This window comes from Ustilaginoidea virens, chromosome 3 (genome assembly GCF_000687475.1).
Source record: "Ustilaginoidea virens chromosome 3, complete sequence".
Taxonomy (NCBI): Eukaryota; Fungi; Ascomycota; class Sordariomycetes; order Hypocreales; family Clavicipitaceae; genus Ustilaginoidea; species Ustilaginoidea virens.
Window position 1 is genome coordinate 5,962,252 of NC_057318.1, and position 14,937 is coordinate 5,977,188.

The 14,937-nt window shown below is 55.7% G+C and overlaps 7 protein-coding genes across 7 annotated transcripts; 4 read left to right on the forward strand and 3 right to left on the reverse strand.

Moving 5' to 3' along the window:
- Nucleotides 1-612: 612 nt before the first annotated feature.
- UV8b_04475 (uncharacterized protein) lies at nt 613-1,289 on the forward strand (the record flags this gene model as incomplete). Its single annotated transcript, XM_043141973.1, has 2 exons — nt 613-1,092; nt 1,215-1,289. 2 exons carry the CDS (start codon nt 613-615, stop codon nt 1,287-1,289), a joined length of 555 nt encoding a protein of 184 aa, XP_042997907.1.
- A 240-nt stretch (nt 1,290-1,529) lies between these two features.
- On the forward strand, nt 1,530-1,842 carry UV8b_04476 (uncharacterized protein; the record flags this gene model as incomplete). Its single annotated transcript, XM_043141974.1, has 2 exons — nt 1,530-1,612; nt 1,713-1,842. The coding sequence occupies 2 exons, from the start codon at nt 1,530-1,532 to the stop codon at nt 1,840-1,842; spliced, it is 213 nt and encodes a 70-aa protein (XP_042997908.1).
- A 36-nt stretch (nt 1,843-1,878) lies between these two features.
- Nucleotides 1,879-3,326, reverse strand: UV8b_04477 (uncharacterized protein; the record flags this gene model as incomplete). The annotated part of the gene is made up of 3 exons (XM_043141975.1): nt 1,879-1,946; nt 2,072-3,200; nt 3,276-3,326. The coding sequence occupies 3 exons, from the start codon at nt 3,324-3,326 to the stop codon at nt 1,879-1,881; spliced, it is 1,248 nt and encodes a 415-aa protein (XP_042997909.1).
- A 2,687-nt stretch (nt 3,327-6,013) lies between these two features.
- UV8b_04478 (uncharacterized protein) lies at nt 6,014-8,565 on the forward strand (the record flags this gene model as incomplete). The annotated part of the gene is made up of 2 exons (XM_043141976.1): nt 6,014-8,205; nt 8,277-8,565. The coding sequence occupies 2 exons, from the start codon at nt 6,014-6,016 to the stop codon at nt 8,563-8,565; spliced, it is 2,481 nt and encodes an 826-aa protein (XP_042997910.1).
- A 761-nt stretch (nt 8,566-9,326) lies between these two features.
- On the reverse strand, nt 9,327-10,587 carry UV8b_04479 (uncharacterized protein; the record flags this gene model as incomplete). The annotated part of the gene is made up of 2 exons (XM_043141977.1): nt 9,327-9,928; nt 10,113-10,587. The coding sequence occupies 2 exons, from the start codon at nt 10,585-10,587 to the stop codon at nt 9,327-9,329; spliced, it is 1,077 nt and encodes a 358-aa protein (XP_042997911.1).
- A 792-nt stretch (nt 10,588-11,379) lies between these two features.
- UV8b_04480 (uncharacterized protein) lies at nt 11,380-11,909 on the reverse strand (the record flags this gene model as incomplete). The annotated part of the gene is made up of 2 exons (XM_043141978.1): nt 11,380-11,750; nt 11,837-11,909. 2 exons carry the CDS (start codon nt 11,907-11,909, stop codon nt 11,380-11,382), a joined length of 444 nt encoding a protein of 147 aa, XP_042997912.1.
- A 1,540-nt stretch (nt 11,910-13,449) lies between these two features.
- Nucleotides 13,450-14,284, forward strand: UV8b_04481 (uncharacterized protein; the record flags this gene model as incomplete). Its single annotated transcript, XM_043141979.1, has 2 exons — nt 13,450-13,781; nt 13,906-14,284. The coding sequence occupies 2 exons, from the start codon at nt 13,450-13,452 to the stop codon at nt 14,282-14,284; spliced, it is 711 nt and encodes a 236-aa protein (XP_042997913.1).
- Between the last annotated feature and the right edge of the window lie 653 nt (nt 14,285-14,937).

The following is a 14,937-nucleotide window of genomic DNA, read 5'->3' on the forward strand; positions in this document are numbered from 1 at the left end:
GATGGGCTTGTCCAGTCAACAGGATGCGGGATTCGGCATCCTCGTAAGTCGACCAAGGAGAGAGAAGCTCGTGGCTAGGGCGTCTGTTCGGGAAAGGAAATGAAAAGGGCGCCTCTTTGAATCTGGTCCCGTCGTCATTCCCCTCCTGGAGAACCTCGCTTCGGTTCTTCGCCTCAGCCGAGGATAACCACGGGCTTGGTGCTCCGCAGTGGGGCAGCAGGGCGGTGGGGCTCGGAGGGAAGGAGCCGCAGGTCGCGACAACTGACGACACCAGAACAAACACCACAGCGACAACGCCAGAGCAGCAACACCAGGGCAACAACATCAGCGACAGGCGAGATGCAGCTAGCTGCCCGTCTTTTCGACTGAGCGTTTTCATCGCCCTGGCTCAGCTCTCGAGCACCGCCTTACCCGGCCCCGGCACATCCCAAGCTCCCCACTAGGTAGCCACAGCCCAGAGCGTGGCCTTGCCCGAGCGCCCGAGCGTCACGTGACGTGCTAGTTTTCCCAGTCTTCAATCGCTGGTGACCACCGACCTGACCTGCCAGCAAACAACCGCAACACGAAAAACACCCCCCCCCTCCCCAAAAGGCGACTCTCGTCTCCGCCAGCATGCAGGCCCTCGGCGCGCCCTCGCGAACGGCCGGCTCCGTCATCCGCCGCCTCTTCTTCTCCGCACGCCCGCCCTGCCCTCCCGCCGCACCCGCCTTCCCCCGTCCGTTCCCTCCCACGCTGCGCCATGTCGCCGCCTTCTCGACCACGCGCCCGCGCCCCGCGACCCTGAACCAGGTCCTCCGCGGCATCAGGAAGGGCAAGCGCGCCCGCCATGCCGTCTCGCCCGCCCTCTCCAACACAAACAGCCCGGCCTTGAAGGGCGTCTGCCTCCGCGTCGGCGTCGTCCGCCCCAAGAAGCCCAACTCCGGGGAGCGCAAGACGGCCCGAGTCAAGCTGTCGTCGGGCGCCGTCGTCACGGCCTACATCCCCGGCGAGGGGCACAACATCCAGCAGCATAGCGTCGTGCTTGTCCGCGGCGGCAGGGCCCAGGATTGCCCCGGTGTGCGGTATCATCTGGTCAGGGGGACTCTGGATCTGGTAAGTCGTTCGTTGCCTCTGGCGTTTCCCTGTGAGCCACGCCTGTTCGTAGGCATAACCGTTATGCTTCGGACCAGGGAAAAGGGCAGATTCGGCTGACGCGGCTGCTTGTGCCAATATAGGGCGGCGTAGCGAATCGAACGACGAGTCGAAGCAAGTATGGTACCAAGAAACCTAAAAAGGCTACCGTTGGCTAAAGCACTCATGTCGACGCGTCAAGGATTCTTCCTTCCACGGAATATGTATGCTTCTACTTGTTCCTTCCCTTTTTTTAAGAAAAAAGTGAGACCCTCTTGGAGGAACGGGTGTACGGAGAGAATGTGATTGTTGCCAGTACGGAAGACACGCACGATTTACACGGTCCTGCTGCGGGAATTGTACATTATAGTAGACAAGGGCAATGCATTCAAAAGCAGGCATAAAGAGGATGCAAACGTATGCCAAATATATATCCTAATCATTTCCTCGACTTGGATAGTATGAAATACATCATCAACTTCTCTGCCCCAGCCTTACAAGAGTAATAATGACCACTTAGACGCCAACCTGATTTCTCTTCATTCGTACCGGTTTTCAAGGCATCAAGTCTGATGTAACCTTATAGTTTTGAGTTTTTCAAGACATAATCGTCCAGAGAGTGAGACCTACAGTCATTGCAAGGCCCTTGAAGCCAAGCTGAATTCATACCCGGTGACTTACTACATCATACAATTCCTCATCTCCACGCAGCTCCCTTGTGAAAATTCTTGAGCTAACTTGGTCGTCTCCCCGATGGCACGGTTGATTTTAATCGCGCTGCAGCTCCCAGCCCTCAGGTTTCACCATGTTATTGAAGTCGAAATATCGCCCCGTGCCTGAAATGTCTTGTTAGCATGCTACCCTTTAAAAACGGACGGAAACGGATAGAAAACACAAGACGCCAGATGCCTTCGGGCTCAGGCCAAATGGCAAATGGGTAGAAAATAAACAATGCACATACAGGAGTACCCTTTCCAGTCAAAGTTGTCCTGAGGTTTGCAGTGACATCGGAGTGCTGTTCGAGTCTTTTCTGAAGTAGGACAATGTGTAAAGGGAACGTGGTAATAGGCAATGTCGTTGAAAAACTGGATTTCGGTCTTGTTCAAAAAAAGCGCGGCAGCGATAGAATGCACAGGTGCATCACCCCATCGCTCATAGAAAAACCCGCCGTCCCTGTCGAGGGACTCGAAGTAATCGATGTAAGTTTTGCTACGAAGCCAGTTTAGATCGCCAACCTCAAAGTTGGACCAGAAGTGGCAGTTGTTGTATGATTCACCGTCGTCATCGCTGATGAATCCCATCGAGTTATCTGCCGCAAGGTATTCGGGATGGTTCTTGGTGAATTTTTTGACACTGTCCCAGAGCGTTTTGATGGTCTCGGCATACTCGAATAGGCTGAGAACAAAGCTGTACTTCTTGCCATTCTCCTTCATTACGCGGAACGGATCGTAATGAAGATCACAAAACAGCTCGATGCCTGGTTCGACTCTCCAATAGTAATCGTAGTTCATCATCAACGGTTGGCGGAAGAAGAAGCCAGATTCAAATCGACACATGTGGCGGTAACTCTCGGAGTCGCCGTAGATGACCTTCTTCTCGGCCATTTCCTGGCGCGCCTTCTTGGCCTTTTCCTGATCGATCCAGTCAGGATACCCCCAGTGCTCAGGGCCGATTTTGCCGTAGTAGGTTTTACCCGAGACCAGCGAGGTAGTGACGCTCTTGAAAACGTCATCGAAGACGGCGTCATTCAAGAAAACCCAGTCATAGTTGTATCGGTTGTTGAATCTATCTTCGACCTGGCGAATGGAGCGAGCAATGTCCCAAACGTCGGTATTGCGGGCCAAAGTAATGAAGGTCGCATTCACGCGAGGGCCAGGAGCAGGATGGACGAGCTTATCATCCCAACCGGGCGCCCCGGGAGTTACGACGAGAGGGGCGTCTTTGAGTGTATTTCCCGAAGAGTTCTCGATGGGGGGCTGAGATTGAGGCTTGTCTTGCTTTGGAGCAGCGGAGACGGTGCGGCCTAATCCAGCGGGAACGGCAATGGCCTCGTGCTTGGAGTTGGTGACATAGTAAAACACAGTCAAGGCCTAGGTTCAGGAACGGACCAAGTTAGCATGCTGAGCACAAGGGTTGCAGGGGAAGAAGAATAGGGAAAGACGAACAAAGACAGAGATGATCAAGTAGCGCACGTAGCGCGCGTTTCCAGCTGCCATGTCGATGACCAAATCTGCGACGATTCGCACCAGTGGTCACGGCGGCGCTGAAAGAAGAATGTTTGAAGCCGACCAGCTGAACTTCTCTGGGACCGCAAAAGCTGGGAGGCGATGCACGAGTTTGGGGCCAGTTTTGAGAGAGGGTGGCGATTTAGAAGGCGAAGGAGAGAGAATCAGGGGGGTTGACCAGCTACCTAGCTATCCCTTGCAAACGCGCACCACGGAGTCGCGGACTATGACAGGGCCGTCGCCGCACTAAAGAAGCAAGTATTATGGAGAAGGGGACATTGCATACCAGAAACTGCCAACGACAAGGACGATGCAGCAGGCAGAGGGATGAAATGGAAGCCGTGCTTGTAAATAAAGACAAGACAAGCTCACTTGAAGATGCAAAAGGGAACTGGTATGGGCAAGTAGAGAGAGGTCAAAGAAGCAGGCACGACGAGGGACCGCAGCTTCCCTCGGTGAATCTCCTTGGGACTCGAGTTCTTTTGGACGGACCACGACCCACCCTCTAGGTCCACGGCCACCCGCTATAGCCAACCAGCCACTACGGCCACCCACGTCCAATAACAGGGCGGTGCTAGGAACTCCCCAGCTCGGTCATAATGGCACATGCACCCACCAATGGCAAGGCATCATCAGGGCGATAGCCTGGGCCTGGGTAACGGGTACGAAGTACGGACGTACTCCCTCCGTACTGGCCCCTTGTCCCTCTGACTCATCCCTCGTTTACGCAGATGTTGGCAGAGCACGAGCAGGCGTCGAAAGCGGACATATATTCTGATCATGTCCTCGAAATCTACCAAGAATACTCTCGGGTTTGCTTCAAGCTGCTGACTGAGATTTGTTGCTCGGTGGAGGGTGCAAGAGGCTACAGATGGACGATAACGTCCGAGACTCCCGAGTGATGCTGATCCCACATATCAATCCACGCGGACTACTCCGTATACAGTTACGGTATGTTCCAACTTCCATTTCGGGTCTCCTGAGGTGCAAAAACAACCTACGAATCCTTGATAGAAGCACACAAAGTTAACGGAGGGGGGGGACTGTGGCGCATCAGGTGGGTGGGTCGGTCTGGCGGCGCGAAGATTTTGGTGGGAATGTCGTGAATGTTCTCCGTCTGGAGAAGGGAATAGATCTTTAGCAGGCCTGCTGAGTGGAGGATACCAAGTGCCATGGCTGCAATTAACACGTGTCCCATGTGCAGGGTGCAGGCAACTTGCGGTGCTCCTCCATTCTACGGAGTGCTGAGGAAGTCTCTTTAGAGTTTAGTCCATTCATTCGGTACCAGTTGGCAGTTGACGTGCTCGGCGAAGCTCCCAGCTTCGTTCAGGGGCAGTTGGCATCTGTACCTCAGTGGCACTGCTTGAACTCATAAAAGCTCAATACCCCCTGAGGTGCACTCATCTGGGAGGTAGGTACGTACCTCCTTAGGTAGAGTCCTAGCCGGGCATCGCCGCTTCTCATTGAGCAATCCTGCCTCGGTCCAGCATGACACAAAGGACAAGCAAGTACTCCGGACACCATGCTAGAGTACCTTGCAAGTTGACTGGTTCGATTTCAAATGCAGAATACAGCAGAGGATCAACCACAAAAAGTGGCAAAGGTGGCAGGCAGGCAGGCCAAGCGAACGCCCCAGATATTGTACACTCACGTGACTGGCCGGTCCGCGGCCCTTGGCTGGTCGTTATGATGCCGTAACCTTACTCCGTAGAGATATGTAGATGGCTTGTGGCAAGGCTTGGCAAGGCTTGGAGATGGAATGCATAACACTGCACCCACTCTCCAATGGGACTACAAGCCCAAGGGAACAAGACTGGTCTAATTTCTAAGCCCCTGGCACCTGTTGCGACCTGAAGCAAGTCGATCGTGTGCCGCTCGATGAAAACGACGGCATTGTGAACAACTGTCCCTCACGTGACCGGGCTTTGCTGAGCGACGGGGTGTCTCAGCCCGAAGGCGGAAATTCGTGGGTAGTGGTGGGTGGAGGGTGGGGGGGAAATGGATTTGGATTTGCTCATTGCCTTCCTCCCGCCATCCCCTTGCGTATTTCAACAATCACACCCCTCTCCATCGTCGACACGTTTTTGGGGCGGGTAGTTCGTGGCCGCCCTTGATCGTTCAGGAACGGCCTTTGTCCAAACTGTCACCTGCTGAACAGGAAGGGAAGCAGGGTGCCCTCGAGGGCCTATTCGCTGCCGCCTTTGCATTTCGAGCGTCCTTTGCTCCGAGTTTGTTTTGATATCACTTCGCTCTCCTTCAAGGACACCAACCATGGTAGGTTTGTGCGCTCCAAGAACTTGTCGCCGACTCCTCATCGACTGGGTGCCAAAGGTCATGCCCCTCACCCCTCACAGCTCACAGCCCCCCCTCACCTCTCATCACACGCTCTTTCAGTATCCCGCGACGATTCCCTGGCAAGCTGGTCACGGTTTGCTTAGCTACCATGCTGCGGAATAAAACATCATCATTCGTTGAGCTGGGCTTGAGCAACCCGGGACCCTGTGCTGGACCTTCGGGGCATCCATGGAAAAAGCACGCACTTGTGGCAAGCCTCGATTTTCGACGTCACTTTTGTGGGCTCCGTCGTGCTTTAGGAATGTTTAATACTAATCTTGGTGGTTGCAGTCTTCCATTTGACCTGAACTGAAACCTCGCCCCACGATTTACCTGTTCTTACCATGTCCTTCTTTGGCTTCGATGCCAGGCCTCATGGCCACAATACGGCGGCACCAGGGTTCTCGCAGTCCCACGACCCCTTTGCCGGCCTATCAAGGCGTGGCGATGAAGACGATGCTGTGGATTTCGAGGATACCTACGATGGACTAGGTGACCAGCTCGAGGAAACCGGCGACGCGTTCAACGATGATACATTCGGGGGTGATACCGTCGTCGCGGGAAATGTTGGAAAGGACTTTGACTTTTTTGGACAAACCGCCAAAGTTGCCGACGCCATCGAGGAAGAACATGTCCGTTTCACTCGTCAGCTGCCTGCGACGAGGCCAAATGCGGCGCACTCTCAACCCCCCACTTTGCCGTCACAAACAGACTCTCACTATGCTACTTCGCCGGCTCAAAAGCCGGCTCGGACTGGATATGAAAAGTACAAGGAAGAACCTCTACCAGACCTTCATGTGGATCAGAGCATCTGGGGAATCGGACCTCCCAAGACCACGCCTCTACCCCCACAGCCCGCTCCGCAAGCTTCCTCCTCCTCTTCTGCCACTGGTTCATCTAGTAGGAGAATCATGACTCTTGAGGAAGTCGAAGCGGCCATGCGAAACCAGGCTTCGCGGCAGGCACAATCTCAGATTCCATTCTCTGACCCTGCCATCTTCCAGCAAGGCCCCTCGTCTGACATCCGCCCCGATGTGGAACAGCCCCCGAAACAGCAGCAGCAGCAGCAGCAGCAGCAGCAGGGTGGGCATGCGGGTCACGGACATCCCGTCACTATCCTCCAGCGCCCTCAGAGCCTTCAAGCCCGACCAGCAGAACAGACGGCAATGCCACCCCTACAGCAGTCACGCCAGCATGCACCTCCAGCGCAGCCCACCCAGATCCTGCAGAATCCTAGCCGGAATGCGGGAGGCTCCATCACTATGGCATTGTCTGGCATTCAGGGACATCGCTCTCAAGGCTCTATCCAGGGTCTTGCGCAATTGCATGCCCATCCGCATGTAATGCACATGTCTGAGGATGAAAAGGCAGCTTTCCTGGACCAGGAGACCAAGCGAGCGAAGCGCAACCACAAGATCTGGCTTTTATCCAAGGACAACGGGCTCATGACTCCCCAAGACAAGAACTTCATCACTCGAATCCAACTGCAACAACTTGTTTCCGCCACTGGCAATCCCGGGGACGAGGATTCCGATGCCTTGGTCTCGGAAGATTTCTACTTCCAGGTCTACAGCCACATTCGGGCCGGTCAGAGACAGAATCCCAGCCAACCGCTGAGTAATTTTGCTCAGACCTATTTGTTCCAGACCGGCAGCCGCCATGGAGGCATGCGTCGCCACGGCAGGCCGGCTGAGAATCATATCCAGCGAATGGAGCAGCAGGTGCAGAGGGCCGTCGAAGCCGCGAAGAACAAGCCCAAAAACCCCCAGCTAGTCATTGCCGGCAGCCTGGGAAAGATTTCTTTCAGCAATGCCAAGACGCCAAAGCCCTTGCTCAACATCAAGCGGCCTGAAAACGAGACGCAACGCTCGAGCAACGGCAGGAAACCCCCCCACGCGGAAACCGTGCTCGACCGCAAGCGCGTTCTGCGCAATATCGAAAAGGTCTACGACACGTTAATGAAGATTGAAGACCACGTTCGGCTTGTTCCTCAACCCTCGTCCAACCCTGCCGAAGCCGGAATGGACCAGAGGCACCGGGAATGGACGTCTACGTTGGAAGTGTACAACGCAAGGCTGTGGGCAGAACTCAAGGTACACGAACCAATCGGTGCCACTGTGCCTCACCCTTTCATTGCCTTCCTGTCTTGCGCCAAGGGCAAACGGGCGATTCCCCGCATCTTCCCCCATCTCACTTTTGAGCAGCGGACGACCATCCTGACAATGATCATCTACCACCTGGATCAGCTTGACGTGGTCCAAGACGTCGCCATCACGAGCGGTGAGACGGACTTGAACTCGCGCATGCGCGAAAACATCGAGCTGTTCATCTCCACCGTCATGCCTTCTCTGATGCAGTATTTCAACGAGACTGGGCTGGATATCGTGGATGGGGTCCTGCACCTCATTGCTACCAAGCTAAATGTCGAGCTCATTGCTAGAACAAGAATCGGGGTCTCCATGCTCACCCTGATCCTCAGCCGGGCTGTGCTCTTGAAGCAGACCGGCGCCGGCAGCGCGGAGCAGTGGGAGAAATGGTAAGCTTTTCCCTCGCGGCCCTCCTCCAACTCGAAGCGAGCTGCCCACAGGTTTCGCTAACAATCAGCAGGGACCAAACCTTTCAGATTCTGTTCAGCAAGCTGGAGCCGTCGTTGGCATACATTTTCCCCGGCAATGTGAATGCCGGAGTTGACGTTTATGTCTGGCAATTGCTTGCGGCAATGGGCGTCAGTGCTTCCCACGACCAGCAGACCCGGCTTGTTCTTGCCGTCAAAGATCGTGTGTTGGACACTGTATCCATGTCCAAGACTCTCCCGCCGACCATGGCTGCTGAGCGTCTCGGAAGCGTAAATCTTTTTATGCGATCCATCGGGCTGGACGTTGATCTTTTACAGTAAAAAACCAGGAGAAGAGGATCCAACGCAATATGTCAAGCATTCTCGCGGATTCACAGGGGAAAACACGAGAGACCACACTTGCGTATATTTTGCACCATCATCAGGGCTGTTGGTTATAGGTCCGATCAGACGAACTGCTTGGGGTAAAGGACGGGGGCCGAGAACTCATGCCTTGCGGAAGACGCCGTGCCACGATGACGCGAAATGGGAAAGGGGATGGGATGAATAGCGGATGGATGGAGCAGCGGGAGGCGGGTCGTGCTTTGTTCCTTGTTCCTTGTTTTTTTTGTTCTCTTTTCTTTCTTTTTTTTTTGGACTTGATCAATCGCTCTCTGTTTTATTTTGAATCTCCAGTGTCTTTGCAGAACATGCACTTTTTGTACAGTATGGGAGGAGGATGTTCCGAGACGCGTGATCATGGTGCGCTCGGCGCATGCGTGACGGCTGCCTTTTTGACACGCCGACATGACGAAAGGAAGGGCAACTGTAGATGAAAATCCCCCCCCCCCTTCGTAATTTATTTACCTCCTTGACTGGACTGGGACCCGACGACCAAGCTCCAGGGGTCGGTCCGAGACAAAGCAACTCTTGCGCCGTAACTTCCACGCCGTTTCCGTTTCCGCTGACGCTGACGCTGACGCTTCTCCCACTAGCCATGATGAAAAGATGGATGCAGCACACAGCTCGCTTCCTCCGCCCTGCATTGCAAGGGCAAAGAGGCACAAAGAAAGAGAGACGGATACCGAGACGAGGAAACGCCATCAATCGAGGCTGATGGGTCTCGACGGCGCATTCCTAGGCCGGGCCTTGGCTTTTCCCGCGACTACGGCGGCCCCCCCGTCAGGCCTGGCTTCCGGCTTGATGTGCTGCGCCTCGGGCTCGGGCTCGGGCTCGGCCTCGTCGTTCACGATGCCGCTGATCGCCTCCAGAAGGCGCTTCCTGCCCCATTTCGCGCCGAACCGGGGCACAGAACCCTCCAGGTCCCCGGGGTTTTCCTTGTCGTCGGCGCCCGCGCCCGCGCCCGCGTCCGCCGGCGCTCGGAGGAACAGGCTCTCGTTGTAGACGTCCCAGGCGGCCTCGTCGTTCTCGTCCGTGTAGCGCATCTTGCGCCAGTCCTCGGTCTGCACGAACCGCAGACGGTCCGCCATGGTCTCGGTGGTGATGGCCTCGCCGTCGGCGGTGTTCTTGATGGTCATGTGGATGGCTCGCGCGGCGGTGGGCGCCGACGATGCCGCCGCCGCGTCCTTGGAGGCCGCCGCCGCCGCCGCCGAGGCGGCTCGCTCCTGCTGCGTGGCGGCGTCGAGGTGGTGAAGCTGCGGCCTGAGGTGGACGAGCGACGAGACGGGCGTGAGATGGAGGTTATCTGCTTATTATTTTTATTTTTTACTTTATTTTGCTTTACTTTGAATTAAAACACACCACTCGCGCCAGCTGTGTTGCTTTTTCTTCACGTTGTTTTTTTTTTTTTTTTCGTTGTTTCTGCGGAAAAACCAATGACGACACTTGACGTTTCTCTTTTTCTTTATTTGGGCGAACGCGTGACTTACTGCCTTGGAAGACGCCCACCATGTACTGCACCTCGTCCGAGTCCGGGTACTGGCCGCCCAGGGTCTGCGTCTTGAGCACCTTGTCCTGGCGCACGGCCTCGTTCCAGTCCATGTAGGCGGCGGCGTCGTCGTCGGGCTCGCCCTTCCTCCGGCCGCGCTGCGGGACGGCGCCGAAGCCGAAGCCGCCGGCGAGGCCGTGCGTGCCGCCGCTCTTGGCCGCCAGGGACGACTGGAGCACGCGGCCCCAGCGCAGGCCCTTGTCGCGGTCGTAGGCGCGCGTGTTGTCGAGCGGCAGGTCGACCTCGACCATGCCGCTCTGGGGCTTGAGGCGGAGCTCGGTGGGCGGCGGGCGCGGCGCGTCGTCGGTCCGGTTGGGCTGCTGGAGGACCAGGAGGCGGCGGCCGAGCGGGAGGGCCGGGTTGAGAAACACCGAGTAGCTGGCGGTGATGGGGTCGTCGTCGACGCCGGCGTCCATGGCGTCGCGGGTGCTCATGGAAAGGGGGGGGGGGGGGGGGGGGGGGGGGCGAAATGAGGAGCGTTGGTTTTTTTTTTTTTTTTGGTTTTTTTTTTTTTTTTTTTACGTCGGGATCGGATGGTTTCAAGTCTTGGAGATGGATGCGGTGCGAAGTCGGAAAGCTTGATGTTTTCTTTCTGGCAAAGTTTCGGAAAAGGTGGGGCTGCGAAAAAGGTGGGGGGTGCTGGGCGTGTAGGAAATTCCTCCGCGGGGTTGGCTTTATACATTGATGGATGGATGGCAGGAGGGAACGAACAAGACTCACGCGCCGGGGCCGTGTCGCATTCATTCTTGTCCGTCTTTTGCCCTTTTTCCCTTTTTCCCTTTTACCCTTTTACCCTTTTGCCCTTTTGCCCATTGCCCATCTGTCCCTCCTTTACTCGCGTCACAGTGGTGACTAGCCCAGAGTCCCATCAGTCTCGAGTTGTCGACACGCCCCTCGTCGCAGCTCGATGAGTGGGGCTCAAGTCCCCGGCAGCGAACCGGCCCAGGGTTAGCGTCACATGGCGCTGATGCTGCCCGTACTCCGGCACGCAGTGTTTCAACTGGGACATGTTGACGCATCTGTTTTTCCAATACAGCTAGCAAACATCGCCAGGGCACGGGCATCAAGAGTGGCCTGCCTGCAAACGACAGGCTGCTAGCCCCAAGCCTTCGTGCAACGACGTAACTTGACCTCTTGCCCGTCCAGATTCCGTCCAAACCTCCCTTTACTTTGAACTCATCCCCCCCACCCTCCCCCGTACCTCAGGCTCACTTGATTTCCACGGGAACCGACTTGCATATGAGCTTTTCCCCCTTGTCGGTGACCAACTCCATCTTGACGCCCACCTTGATCTTTGGGTATCCGGCGTCTATCGGCACGTCAATCTTGAGCGTTTGGCGCGCACCAGGGGCAGAAGGACACTTGAGCCCCCACTTCCCACAAGCATCAGAGGGTGTCAAAGGAAAGGCAACTTGAGCAGGCCCGACGACGCCCCACAGCTTGATGGAGGCGCTCTCGATAGGAGAGGTGCTCCTGAATGTCGCCTTGATGGTGGCCAATTGCCCAGCGGTGAAGACACAGACGGGTTCCGAGTCGGGGCACCCAGAGATGTGGATGAGGATGTCCTTGGCCGTGCTCCCTGCGTGGAATAATGTCCGAGGCGGTTAAGCATGTTCGAGCCGAGGTTGTAAACACGTTTTTTTTTTCGTTCCTGGGGATGCTTACCGCAATCTTGCAGCACTGCTCCGTACGTGAGGCAGACAAGACATGTTAGAAGGAGAGACTCGCAGACACGCATATTGACGAGCAGCAGGGAATCTCGGCTTGGATTTGCTTGGTGTGTGATTTGCAACTGAGGCGGAGGGTCTGGGAAATTCGAGCAGTAGTAAGCAAACAGCAAGCCTGGGGATGGGAGGTGAGCCCCTTTTTTTTTATATTCGCGGTTGACGGGAGGGACGGCATCGATGCGCCTTAAAAGCAGCGCTCGTCAGATGGTATCCGTCCGGCAACGCTGATGGTTTGCTTGCTGTCCTGGGGAGTGACGCAGCGCATCGGTGTTTGTGCTGGCGTGCGACTCCTGTGCACTACCTCCTTTGCCGACAAGCCGCAGTTGTCACGACAGTCCATTTTTTCGGGCCTGGCATGTATCGCTGCGCACTGTGCAGGGATGCCTCCAAGGTTCCGATCCACAGACCGCTGACGGGCAAGACCCAAAAACGACGACTCGAGGGGAGGGTTTCCATCCTGCTGCGATGACTGTCACGGCGTGTTTTTTTTTCTTTTTTTTTTCTTTTTTTTTTCTTTTTTAACCAGAAATGTCGATTTGCTAGAGATGGATGCGTCAGCTGCCAGGGTGAAGACGCAAACAAGAACCATGGGGATATTTTATTTTACCCTTGTACCCAGCTTTATCCAGGTTGCGCGGAACAATATATCATGCTCGTCACATGGTCAGCGTGGGGATAGCCTAGTGGGAGCAGCCTCGAAGCCACGCGAATCAAATCAATTTTGATGGAAGCGGGGTCTGCTTCTGGAGACGGCAGGCAGCTTTACCGGGTTTCCGGCCTGGTTCATCTGTAATGGGAGCCTGGACTCTGGGGGTTGCGGAAACGTCGAGGAAGGCTGAGGTGGGAAAAAGAAAAAGACATGGATGGGAGGCGGATAGGAAGGGGGGAGGGCAGCTTGGGGTAGGTGCCTCCTAAACTATGTGTACCTGGTGGACATGTCAGTGCAACAAAGGTGCCCGCCCAATGAGGTACCCAAGGTACGCAGTATACATGCACAGTACATACGCGGCGCAGGGGAGTGGCGTTGGCGCTGTCAGCACGGCCAAGCGCCCCAGATGGCGCCCGCGTTCACATGCCACCCGTCACACTCAATGGCGCATGTAGTAGACTGGTACGTACTTCGTAGTTAGGCGGCTGACTGACGACGGCTGCAGCTGGTCTGTTCATAATCATATTGACAGGGTCGAAATCTTGCTTAGCCTCTACTTATGTAGGAGGTGGCTACGGAAACAGACACGATGTGCTCCTCCCTACAGGCTACGGCTTACGGCGTTCCTTTTGGCTGCCCACCCACTTTCCTTATTTCTTCTTGTCCTAGTCACAGCCCTTTTGGAGAAACCGCCAGCCAAAATTTCCCGGCTGCTCTGGTCGTCGCTTCTTCTCCTCGTTCACCGTTGACCGCCAAGCCATCAGACGGGCATCGTCGCAGCACCCCGACTCTATTTATACCCATAACTCGTGCTGCCAATACCGAGTAATCTCGTCCGCGGTTCCAAGCAGCAGCAGCATCATCATCATCCGAACCCCCCCCCCCCCCCTCCCCCCCCGGCCATGGCTTCCACGCCGCAAAACACGGCGCCCACGCAGCCCGACAACACCCTCCAGCCCGCCGCGCACAAGGACCAAGACTCCCAGCAAGTCGGGCATCAGTCTGCTTCGCAACAAACGCCCCCTGCTGAGCAGCCTCTTCCGCCGAGCTATGAACAGGCCCGGGCTTCCCAGCTGGATGGGCCGCCTCAGGGCCACCACAATACCAACCAGCCTCTTGCACCGCCCGTTTTGCCCCTTCACCAGCTTTCTGACCAGCCCTCGTGGATCGATTGTCCGTTTTGCCGTCAGCGAACCATGACCGTCGTCAGGCGAGAGGGCACCTCGATGCAAATGTGAGTAATGGTTCCCAGAGAGAAAAGGCGCGGCCATTGGGGGACTAGGCCTCTTCCGAGGACACAGGCGACATGGCTGGATAAAAGTGCTGACTTTTCGCGTCCCCCCCCCCTTGGCCTCTAGTCTTGTTGGAGCCGTCCTCTGTCTTTTCTGCATCTGCTTGGCCTGCCTTCCCTGCCTGGCGGGCTGGTTCGAAGACAGCGAGCATCGCTGCACTCAGTGCAAGAATCTGGTTGCTGTTCGACGAACTGACGGCCATATTGATGTCTTTGGCCCTCAGGTTCCCGTGGCTTCTCAGTACTCGGGAAACCAGGCTCCCATGGGTCAAGATTATCAGCAGCAGCAGCAGCAGCAGCAGTACCAGCCTCAGGGTGGACAGGTCCCCGGCCAGAACCACCACCAGTACCAGCAGCCCCAATATCAGTCTCAGCACGAGCTGCACAACATGCAGCCACAAGCACAACCCCAAGAGCCTGTTACCCAGGCTGCGGCCAAGAGCTGAGCCATCCGGATCGGCATATCAGAATGGCAAACTTGCAATCTTTGTACACTTTACACCGCCGGCAAGCCAATCCCCTTTTCAGGTCGTGTTAAACGCGCACACATGGCAATGACCCGGCGAGCCGAAAGGTCTGGTGGGGTTGGTTTTCAAGTTGCTTGCTTCATGCGCCATCGGGCTAGATTGTTGTACCAAAACAGGAGACTTTGCTGGCTGATAATTGCGACCCCGCTGCCCTACTATCGAGGAAACAGGTTCAACTTGCTCCATGGCCCTGACTGCTTGCGAGGAACTGCTCCCGGGGGGTAGATCGTTTCCCAAAAGTAACAAGATTCGTCAATTCTGTGTATTTATATTCTTCTATCAAAAACCAGACGCGTTCAAAAAGGCCGTTCTCGTCTAGGTCGTCCAACTCGTAGCCACTCCTCCATTCAAGACTCGGCGACCCTAAAAGCAATTCGTTAGACCGCTTGTAATTGTCCTGGCTGTCTCTGTGTCACGCCATCCCAAGCGCCGGCTTGTGAGTGGATCTGAAGGAGCAATTAAATGGCGAATCAAACCTGCGAGTCAAAATTGAGCAAAAGTGAGGCAAAAGTACTCGCTCCAAGGTTTTATGCATGTATTGTAGGTGATAACATGACTTGGTTCAAAATATG